Genomic DNA, 11,953 nt, shown 5'->3' on the forward strand with positions numbered 1-11,953 from the left:
TGATCATAATTCATACACTATCCATCCTCATTAACAGTGCAATTTAAAAGCAAAACTATTAGGACCGATGTACATCACTTTATCAATAACCCATTTCCATTTGTGAGGAACTAATGACTCAATGCAAGACAAGAAAGCACTCAACCAATATTAGCAGCCTATTTCTGGATAATGCATCTCAGTTTATGAAAAACAGCCTGTATTACATATTCACTGACTGATATCTCCACTCTGTCTTTGCAGAGTAAATCTCACCCAAGATGCTAAAACTGACACTACATTTTCAAATACAACTTACATCTGGTGGTATTCTTTTTCCAAAAGCTTGAATTTGGTTTCCAGGAAAAGCAGTTTTAAATGAATAGATCCCCAGTCTTTTAACAGCAAGGTTCAGATTGTAAGTACATAACACTATTATGACAAATGTATAGATTATGCTACCCAATAGTATATAAAGCAGTTAGAGTTAACCACACCTTTACCTGCAACATTAAATGTTATATTTACAAATTAATTCATCAATCAAATGAACCTTTCCGCATAATGAGCACTTCAACATCCAGAGTTTTACTTAAAAAAGACTATCACTAAATTATAGTTTTACTACTTTTACCAATTGGAAGAATGGAGCATTTTCCACGTAGTCCTTCACAGAAGCCTCATCCACTGAAAGACTCTTGATGTGTCAAACTGTCACAAACAGAGAGGCATTGGTGTAAAGTAATACATACATCTTTGAAGTACTTCTGAGTATTTTGGGCAAAGTATTTACATTTACACTAAATGATGTATTATTGTCCTTTTTACTCAACAGCTATCCAAGCAATAGGAAATATTCCTTATATAAAACATGACATGCCTAACGAGCAAGTGAAATGTAGTTCACTGACTGGATGCAACAATACTTTTATGTAAATAGATCTGTGATACTAATCCAATATTATTTTAAAATGTAATATAAAGTATAACATACTTATATTGCTGCATTCACCCGAGTATAAGATCTGAAAATGAGTGGTACAATACTGACCGAATCACTTCCTGTGCATGTCTGACTTGGATAAGCATCAGGACCATACGGTGTGTCCTCTGTGATGTCGCCTAGACCGCACGTTGGCGTGAGGGGGAAGCCCATACTGCAGATTCACCCACTGTGTGGTAACATTCAGAGCTTCCTCTTTCTGGGACGTTTCACCTGACAGCTGCACAAAGCTGATACTTTATCAGCCCGGAGATCTTATCTGTGCATGGGTCAGTCACACACAGTCACACAGTCACACAGACACACACAGACACACACAGACAGACACACACAGACAGACACACACAGACACACACAGACAGACACACACACACACACACACACACACACACACACACACACACACACACACACACACACACACACACACACACACACACACACACACACACACACACACACACACACACACACACACACACACACACACACACACACACACACAGAAGACTAAGTGCCCACAAAAATCTATTTCTTAGCCCGTCTCTTAGTTTTTAAATTTAGAGGGGATTAGTGGTGATGGAGGAAAAAAATAGATCAAATTTCTTCCATCTTTAACTCATCTTGCTTTTTGGCGCTCCCCCTGGCCTCGATGCAATATGCAAACAACCATGTTACTGCAAAGGTCAGTGAGTGCATTGATTGAATGGAGATGACAGGTAGCATCTGGCCTACCTGTGGCTAGAAACCCCATGGTGGGCTGGAGCGCACACACATACAAATACACACTTTGCACTCAGGATTATCTGCCATTGAACTGCCATCTTAGACCCTCCGCCGGTGTCGGGATGATTGACACGGAGCACATCCTCTTCACCTAAGGCGGAGGAGAGGTTCTCAAAGCTGCCGGACCGACAGAAGGTAACAGAAGTCTAATAATGAGAGGCAAATGGAAGTCTCTCCAGGAATGGCTAATCTTTACGGACAGAGGCAGGAGCAGGCGGAGAATAACCTTTCACAATAAAAGGGGGATTACCGAGACACTTCAGCGGCGGCGGAAAAACCCTTGCACGCACAAATAAACAGCCCGAGTGCGGTAAGCGCATGCGGGGCGCAATTTAATCAAAGGACACTGGTGGTGTGTGTAGTTAAAGGAAAATAAACTTAATCCTACAACAGCTAAATTGTTCAATTATAATGAGGACAAGGCTCTCCACAAGTCGCCACTTTTTCTTCCATCATTTTTACTCCTCCATTATGCACCTGCGTGCTGCCTGAATAGACCAACAGGCCTATCTCAATCCAACACAAAGTGGCATCTGTTAATCCCAAATGTAGCAGCCTGGAGCGAGGAAATACCCCAAATATCTGAACGGGAGTTTTCCCTGACTTCCATGTCGGCTGCAGCTATATCTCACAACATACCCAAATATAACTACACTTCGGTCCTCTATTATCACACCAACTCAAACTCATGATATTAGGTTTCTAAGGTGGCAGCGTCCAGAGGTGGAGTCACATTTATTCACGTACTGTACTTAAATGAAGTTTTTCTGATTAAGATTATTAACAGTGGTTCCCCAGTTTTCTGACATTTCAGTTGGATTACTCTTTAGTGGAACTGCTAAAGCTGCCTAAACCTCTAGAGTGGTTTTATTAAACTAACCCTTTGAAGTGCAAAACATGAAACATTTGTAAAAAAAAAACAAATTAGTGCAACAACTATTCTACTCTACTGTCCAATTCATTTTCTCTAGGCCTCTCTGATTTATCTAGTGACCCTTCAGAGTGGTCCGACTCCAAGATTCAGAACCCCTGGGATAAACTACCAAACTGTAAATAAATAAGTTGAATTCAGACAAAAGCACGTACATTTTCAAATGTTAATAACATTGATTTACACGCATATAAAACATATTAACTTGGGAACTATTTAAATACTGAAACTTGACAAAACTCTTGAGTCCCAGCACTGGGGGGCACAGAGAGGAATACAATATTTTCATGGATTATACGTCTCATTCACTACTTAATTTGCATAGGTTTAAAAGGGCTCTATTGTGCTTTTTAGGGTTTTCCCTTTCCTGTGTTATATAGGTTTTGTACATGTAAATGGTCAGCAAAGAAAAAGTTCCCTCCAGAGGGAGTTTCTCTCTCACACACCCCCCATATGCATGAAACTGTTCCGTTTGACTCCTTTGTTGACTGCCGTAACATAGTGGCATTACCATGCAAGACATGTTTTCTATTGGCTAGCGATCCAACACGTAATTAATAGGCTAAGGTACGGGACATCTCTAATGAATCACCAATCACAACGGAGCCGGCCAGCTAACCAATCAGAGCCAACTGGGCTCTGGTTTAAGACAGAGTGTGAAAAGAGGTGCTGCAGCACAGGCAGTATGAGAGAAATAAAGAGTGTTTTGAACATTTAAGTATGTAAACATAGACATGTACACTAAAGTAGAGGCACAAAATACAAATATGAAATTTGAAATGAGCTTATTAGGTCCCTTTTTATTACAAGACTTTTGTAATGGTATAATTTTAGAAAGTTCTTCTGCCACTAAAAGCAGCCCACCTCGGACTTGTTAAGTAGCAAGTACGTGAATGCCAATAAAAGAAAAGAGGAGACTGTTAGAGCTGCAGAGTAATCCATGATCCCACTCACTGGTCATGTGTCCTGCTCACCAGCTTCTAAAATTGGACTGTTTGCTATTAGAGCAGCCTATCACAATGCATCTACAGGCCAGCATGAAAAAAACAAAAACATTAGACTCTTTGTTTTTGGAGGCATGTAGAGGAAGCTGATTGGGAAAAGCCTCGGGAGGCAGTGACGCACAAGAGGAGACAAAATAAGCTTGTTGGAGAGTTTTGGAAGACAAGTGTAACTGTAGCAGGACAGCTAACGCCATTTACCGATAAGTTAGGTGGTGTTGTTATATTTGATGTTGGTCCTGGGTCAATTTTAAGTCACTCTCCACTGGCAGCTATGTAAAGCAGGTAATGTGATCTTAGTGGACCAGTACAGTTGGGTCATTTGGCGCCATCTGCAGGCCAGGGTCGATCCTAATTACTCGCAGATGAGAGTCTGGGCTAACACACATACTAATAATTCGGGGAAACCAATTAGATAATAGGAGACACATAACGAGTCGAGTCAGTGCAGAGCATGGAGAGTCGAACCAGACTGATATTAAATGCAGAACAAACTTACTTTGGAACAAAAGTATTCAATTCTGCTCATTTAATATTGACACCAGCTTTGTAGTAGATGTGCCAAACAAAGAAAAATACATTACATGTAAAATTAGGATAAAAATACAAAATTAGGACGGACTAAATCTATATGAATACATCTTCATATAATCTTGATTCTTTATGTAGATGCATTTCTTTTAGGACCATTCACGTAACAACATCCCATTCCTTTATGAGAGAACATGTTCAAAGTGCCAATATATTATAAAACATCAGGAGGTTCAAGATAACAGTTCTGGGGTTAAGACCCATAATGTCCTTAACAAACAGGAAATAAACAAAGTGATTTGAGGATGACATCAGAGAAGATTTAAAGCTTGGAATGACCTGTATGTATGTTGTGGGTCCCAGGGTCAAAGGCACCAAGTTCCTAATGTGCTTGAAAAGGTTGTTGTAACTCGGCAAGGAAGTCATTTTGTCAATGAAGTCAATAGTTTTATAAATGAAAATAAAACAAGGAAAAATAAAAGTCCACACTCCGTATCTGTTAACAGTATAATACTGTTGTTGGTAAAAAACAAAAAAAGGAACAGAATGATTGACATTGTAGATTCACCTCGGTTTTAAAAAGGACATTAAAGATAAACATTAAGAGCTTGATGGTATCCCAGCAGCCATCTGTGCACCAGGATCCCATGATGGCCCACTGGGTCATTACCGTTAAACACATACCGACAGCAGATTGTAAATGCACTTTTGCACTTCGGTGTGTATTTGGATGTGTGTGCCTGTGTAGACATTAACGCTGCATCCCAACATCAGGCGATAATCGTGGGCAACACACCTGAATGCACCTGCGCCTTTTTGTAGTGTAACAGGTCCTCAGTCCTTATGTAACTCAAGTATGTATATATCATTTGGCGTTTTTGTAAAATAATTTGGATGTGTGTGACCGGTCCTCCTGCCAGAGTGGCGATGTGTGTATAAACCTGTGACGTGTGTGTGAGCCTGCCTCTGTGTTCTCAGTTCTTCTTCTTGATGGGGCTGCGGTTGTTGAACAGGTTGAGCCCCGTTCTGCCGTTACTCGCTCCGCTGACTGTGACTCCGGGCTGCTGCAGCACCTTGTCCAGGGTAGTTTTCTTTATGGCTGCTGGGGAGATGCGCTCCTGGTCTGCCAGATACTGCAGCTCCCTGTGAGGGGAAGGGACAGCCTAGCATTTAGATAGAGGTCGGTGTGTGTGTGTGTGTGTGTGTGTGTGTGTGTGTGTGTGTGTGTGTGTGTGTGTGTGTGTGTGTGTGTGTGTGTGTGTGTGTGTGTGTACTACTAACTTTCCGCACCAACAGAGTCAAGAGACAAATGAATGCCCAAAATATTTAAATGTGTTTTTGTCATTTTATGATTTCAATATATTAGATTTTGGCTAATATATTCAATTTGTCGATTAACACACATATTGGCCCACCTAAATGCAGAGAGGTCCATCCTGTAGTGGACATAATATTATACTACTACCTACTCCAAATCCGTACATATGCTTTGAATATCCGTTTAACTTAATTCAAAAATAGCAGCTCATTGCAATCCTTAAAATTGGAAAGGAAATTCAAGCTTGTCTCAATGTAAATAAAACTAAATGTGCACATGCTATTAGGAGGGTATAGACTGAAGTATGAGGTAAAAACATTCAAAACCAACACAACTGAACCTGAACAATGCAGCGCAATTGTTGCACCTGCTTAGTTGACTGTTTGCAATTATAATGCAACTTTATCGGCCTGTTATTTTGGCAGAAATGTTCCTTTCAGGGCAATGTAAGTATTTTATTATAATTCCACTATTGTCCGATACCGATGATGTGCTAATATCTAAGTGGTCCCTTAATACATTCCTATATACATCCTGCATAGCAGTGGTGCATTTCCTTGAAGTTGGTCACAAAAAGCAAGCATTTTTGTGCCAAAAGTGTCTGGGATGGATTCGTTGACCTCCCATAAATGTCATGGTCAACATTTCCAGCAAATTCCCAAAGCTAGTTCCAATGTTTTCCCTGCTTCTAACAATTTGATTACCTGAATATGTTGGTACCACTTTACAATAAGACTACCCTTATAACATGGTTTACGAACAGTTTGTAATTAATTTATTAATTAAGTTGTGAACACTTTATAAACCATTAATAAGATTTTAAAAGACATGAGATAAACAGGGCAACAGAGAGGCCAAGAAACATCAAGATGGATGGGGTGAGAATTAACTCAGTGAACAACAGATATCAAGGATGTTGGCTGATGAAGAAGACCAAGTAAGCTAGGTAGCCAATATAAGGCTTAGTCATCTGGCCAAATAGTGAGCCTGTGTTGATGTATGAAAACTATGTTAGAGCTGGTTTATAAATGGTTCTTAATGATTAATAAAGTGTTTACTACCTAATCAATAACCTAATTATAAACTCTTTGTGAATCCTTTATACAGGTTATTCTTATTGTAAAGTGGTACCGATATCTTATGCTCTAGGATGAAAATTGGAAAATTGTCATAATTATGACATTTGATAGAAAAATGTATTAACCAAAGAACATATAGCAGATTAATAAGTAACAGAAGTAACCCACAACTTCCTGAGAACTGTGATAGCAGTAAAACCTGGCTGATAGTGCTGATCTGGGATTTGGGCAGGTGCGACTTTCTCACCGTGTCCTGATGCATGATGCCTCCACCGCGTTGATCAGGAGGCTGCGGAAGCCGCCGCTCTCCATGACGTGCAGGGCGTGGATGGTGGCGCCCCCTGGTGAGCACACGTTGTCCTTCAGCTGGCCGGGGTGCTGCTCAGAGTCCAGCAGCATCTTAGCTGCTCCCTGAGGAGAAACAGAAGCATGGCAAATCATTTAATCAAGTGGAAGGAGTTGAGGAGTTATCTGAAGGACACTGTATTGTTTACAAAGCCGTGGGGTGCTGATACATGCTGCAGCCTTAGCAACACACGTGCTTCTGTCATCATCATTATGAGAGTTTGTAATGTAGAATCAATTACTAATGAAGTTCATCCGAGAAATGAAATCTAATCTGATGTACAGACAGGGTTTTTTTTCTTTGTGAAAAGATTTTCCAGGCAGCTTCTTGGCTAACACTAGGCGAGCATGACTCTGCAACTACAGTTGAGTGTTTCCTGCAGACAAATGTGCAAACCCGAGAGAACACTCAGACCCAAAGTATTAACTGTCAACAGCAAATAACAACTTCTGAAAGCTTTGTGCAGGAAAAAAAGAGGCAAAACAAAGAAAACTGCTCATAAAAATGCATAGGGAAGCTGAACACACTGGGCACTGTGACCAAAGGTTGCGGCTGCTGCCACCACAACAACGACAGCTAGTGAGGTGAATGTGACAAAATTGAAAAATGTGACCAAAAGAGTGCTGCTTTTAAAGAGTTTGAGAAATATCTTTTAATTGAAAGACATTTTTTTTGGAGGTGATTTCTTATTACAGCAATAAGAAATCACCTCCAAAAAAAATAAGCTCTATATTTTTGGTTGGTCCGAATACCACGCATGGTTTAATAATGCTACAGTTTGAGTTCATTGTTACTAAACTAAATCAGCAATTCTAATTGTGTGTTGTGTTAAAGCAGACACTGAATCCTACCATGTTTTATGCCTCCAAATATGCAGACGGCCAGTAAATCAAGGAGACTTAACATTGGGAATAGGCGCAGCAAAAAGAGACAACTAAACACAACTGACCAATAGGGCCTGAGCTCCGAGTCTGACAGCCAGTCTTCTTGGCAGACCCATCTTCACGCCTCCATCTGCAAGAGCATCCAGTGCTGTGAATGCCTGTTGACACACACACATTAGGGTTTGTTTTCCATTCAAGCAGCAAGTCCTTCACATCTTTGAACAGACAGAGTAGAAATGTCGGAATAATCCACCATGTCAGTCTTTGTTTCTTATTTAGCCTCAAGCCTTTGACACTGACGTCCATTTAATTATAAATCTTACTTTGTCTTCACAGCTAGGATGGGACAAATTGTGCTCAAACACGGTTGAGCCAAGGAGATAAAACCCACACACACAACTATTCCTTCTCAACACTTAGGACACCTTTGCCTGCTTAGTAGGCATTAGATGTGACAGTTTTATAAAGCAGGAAGGATAAAAACACAAATTTGGCCAAACAAGGAATTATCACAGCTGGGGTAGCATATTTATTTTCTGAAAACACCTTAGAATTTTTTTTATTTGGGACACCTACCACTGCTTTTTCCTTTGCATAGCTCTCAAGAATGTAAACATGCAACAAAAAAAGGATTTCACACCCAGCAGTTTTGGACTGTTGTCATTATTATTTCATCCATCGTAGTCCATCCGATGATGTCTTCCTGTTTACTATGATTTAAGGTGTATGCATCACACCTTTATTTGAAGCTACAAGGGCCACAAAATCAAGGATATTGTATGTAGTAAAACCCCTGAAAAATGTGTGATATAGGGTTGCATAAATATGTTTTATTCAGTAGAAACATCCCTTTGTGGCCAACACACAGCCCTAAAGTTACTTACGTAGGCTGGTCCACTGCCACTGAGCCCGGTGACAGCATCGATGAGGTCTTCCTCCACCTCTGTGCAGAATCCCACACTTGACATCAGCTGCTCCAGTAACTTGCTGTCCTCCATCTGGAAAGAAGGAAGACAGCATGTTGGAGGTTTAGTTCTACCTTTCTGTGCATCTTTATGACACCTTTATCCGGAGATTCAAGATCTTTAAATAATATAATCATCCCTCCATTTGTTTTACCTCTGCGTGAGTCCCAGTGGCATAAACTGTAGCTCCCTCTCTCACCACCACTGGGGTGTTAGTCATACACCTCATGACTTTAGGAGCGGCACGGTACTGAAGCAGCTTCTGTGAAATAAAAAGAATGGAAACAAAGGGTGAGGTGTGTGTAGAAGAGGCAGGTTGTCAAACAATTTCCTCTTACAGGTTTGGAACCATGCCAAAACAGCTTGATTAAACCTTATTTAAGATAGACTGGGAGAGGGAAAACAAATTATAAGACAATAATAAACAACAATGATAAAACAATACCACAAAGATTACACTAATAAGTCATCAAGTGAAACTTCTACAACACACAAACAGCATATTATTTACAGAGCAGGAATGATGGTGACAAATGCCGACTGACCTTCTCTATGGAGCTGATGGTGACGCCTGCCGCACACGAGACTATGAGATGACGGTCCTCGATGTCTGGCCCAATCTCATCGAGTACGAAGGGGATGATGTGGGGTTTCACAGCCAGGAAGAGCACATCACTCTTATTGACGGCCTCTTTGTTGCTAGATGTCAGGTGCACCCCCATTTTCTGCAGACGAAGAAGATGGTGAAGAGAGAGGGTTTTAAGAAGTATGAGGGGAAACCAAACAGGCAATGATGCAGACATGTGTTACAACAGCAACTTCCTGGGCAAGCCCGCGCTCACACACAAGCACGCTCGAATCAATGTTTCCATTTCCAGACACTCCACGCACACACATAACAACAAAGGAGAGATGTGTTCTTACCCTCAGCCCCGATACAGTAGGCAGCTCTGAGTCTGGGGAGCTGGCTGTAATCCTATTAGTGGCAATCACACCTGAGGATGGAGACAGCAGGAAGTGAGCGTTGAGGATGTACAGAGACATGGCAAATAACAACTTTTAGATTAATCCTTCCATTTCATAAGGCACAGAAGCACACAAAACAGATAATTGGCTATCCGGAGTGAATATATGCAATTAAAGATAAGTGGAAGTCCAAAGAATTTGAGTGTGTGTTGTTGTGAATGCAGTTTTTATTCAAGCCAAAATTAGTTTACATGGATGTAGAATTTGTCATCAGTGACTTTAGATTCAGTACAATACAGGCAAATATTGAACATTGAGGAAAGTGGCCTCACCTGCAGCTGTGAATCCTTTCACCAGTGCGTGAGCCAGCTGGCCCGCTCCAATGAATCCAACACTCATCCTGTCAGATGATGTGGCGCCTGTGACCTGTCAAAACAGAAAGTAGATGCTGACTTCTATGCATTTCAATCAATATTGACCAAAATAGGTAATATACTTTTAAAGTCTCTACTTTTGAATAATTGTGAATCCAATTTTCTATCATTGACCGCAAAGAGTGCTTGACTTGACTAGTGATGATGTAATCTGAAGAAAAATTGATCCACAGACAGGGAATGATGAAACCCCTCTACTGACACCCTGGCAGCACCCATTGGGATTTCACTGAGATAAGGGCTTGTGTACTGATTTACAGCTGTTCATTTGATATGTATTTATTGACAGTTATTCAAAGATAATTGAACAAATACTTACAGGATTTTAATATCCCAAACCGAACTACCCAAAAACAATAACACAATTATACCACGTCACAGAAACACAATCCCAGCTTTCTGATTATTTTATTTTCTGTTGCATTTATAATATAATATATTAATTTCACCTGTGACGGACTTACATTTCTAAACAAGCCGTTATTGTATCCGGTGATAACATTAGCTGTTTATTCACATGTAGGATGATAGCATTTCCTAGCTAGCTCACGACCGGCTAGCATGCCGGCTAGAAGCACTGCAAGCTAGGTATCACAGCTAAAATGAATGAGAAATAAGAGGGACATATTTACCGTTACCTAAATGTTCCAGGGGCGACTCCTGAGTTGACAGGTGTAAGTCGACGACGTGACGGTAGAGTGACGACGACAAAACACAAAAAATACAACTTTTTGTGTCAACGTGGCTTCCTCTTCACTCAGTTCCAAAATGCGCTACATAATATTCTCAACGGACAGCGAGACTGGCCAATCACAACAGAAACACGCTGAACTCCTGGCCAATGATAAGCTAGATTTGACATTTGGGCGGGGTTTGTAGTCCGTTACGCCCAGTTGCATCAGTTTTTTGGACTGTGATGCTCCCGGGAAAGTGTGTACAGTATGATATATTTGTATTGGCAAAAACCCCAGTACTAACACTCGCTTACTTATAATGTTAATAACAATGTCATTCCCAATTTGATCAGAGTTAATAGAGAAACCTTTCAATGTCAGTTTGTGCAATTTAAATAACTGTGTTGTTATTTTTGCTCAAATGAATCCCTGGAACAATTACTTTTTTGCTATCACACTAGTTCTATGTCAGACTACATTTTATTTGTATTTCTTTTTTTGAATACTGTGCACTTTTGTAAATTATAATTTGTGTAATTTCTATTGCTAAAATGTTATGCATGCCAAGTTGCCTCTTTACTTTAAATGTAACAATGTATATTTCTTTTCTGGACTAATAAAGTTATTCTGAAGTAGCAAAATAATTATATTCAGACTAATTAATAACTAAACGTTTCAGCTCTTACCGCCTTACAAAAGTTATCTTAATTTTTATGGTGTTACATCTGAACCCTTTAAATTGTTCTTACTGTATGTGTACAGAAAGATCCTACAGCTGAAAGAAATGCACAAATGTTAAGGGTACATTTTTGAAGATGACTCACAGATTCACTTCAGGGTAACAGAAGAGGCTTGTGATGTTTGAGGGACCTGAATTTGAATGAAGGTTTGTTATTCTAACAGGAGACCATGGTTTCTTCCTCTCCCTTTGGATTTGACAGAATGTGAAATAAAGCCGAATTGGATGGCGAGCTCACTAATGAGCCACGGCATCCGAATACAGTTTGGCTGCCTATCCCTCAGTGGTTCAGCATTGCATATTCTCAAAATAAAACA

General features: G+C 40.2%; 1 protein-coding gene across 2 annotated transcripts; it reads right to left on the reverse strand.

The window, feature by feature from the left end:
- Window positions 1-4,214: 4,214 nt before the first annotated feature.
- LOC134865095 (pyrroline-5-carboxylate reductase 1, mitochondrial-like) lies at window positions 4,215-11,022 on the reverse strand. 2 transcript variants are annotated; one of them, XM_063884504.1, is made up of 9 exons: window positions 10,856-11,022; window positions 10,122-10,215; window positions 9,748-9,818; window positions 9,369-9,548; window positions 8,978-9,085; window positions 8,743-8,856; window positions 7,924-8,016; window positions 6,876-7,039; window positions 4,215-5,374 (listed from the first exon to the last, which is right to left on the reverse strand). In XM_063884504.1, the coding sequence occupies exons 2-9, from the start codon at window positions 10,186-10,188 to the stop codon at window positions 5,206-5,208; spliced, it is 966 nt and encodes a 321-aa protein (XP_063740574.1). In that variant the 5' UTR covers window positions 10,189-10,215; window positions 10,856-11,022; the 3' UTR covers window positions 4,215-5,205. The 2 variants fall into 2 exon arrangements, with proteins under 2 accessions (XP_063740574.1, XP_063740573.1); XM_063884503.1 differs by having other exon boundaries at window positions 10,862-11,012.
- Window positions 11,023-11,953: the final 931 nt, after the last annotated feature.

Source organism: Eleginops maclovinus, chromosome 5, assembly GCF_036324505.1.
Source record: "Eleginops maclovinus isolate JMC-PN-2008 ecotype Puerto Natales chromosome 5, JC_Emac_rtc_rv5, whole genome shotgun sequence".
In the NCBI taxonomy this organism is placed as follows: domain Eukaryota; kingdom Metazoa; phylum Chordata; class Actinopteri; order Perciformes; family Eleginopidae; genus Eleginops; species Eleginops maclovinus.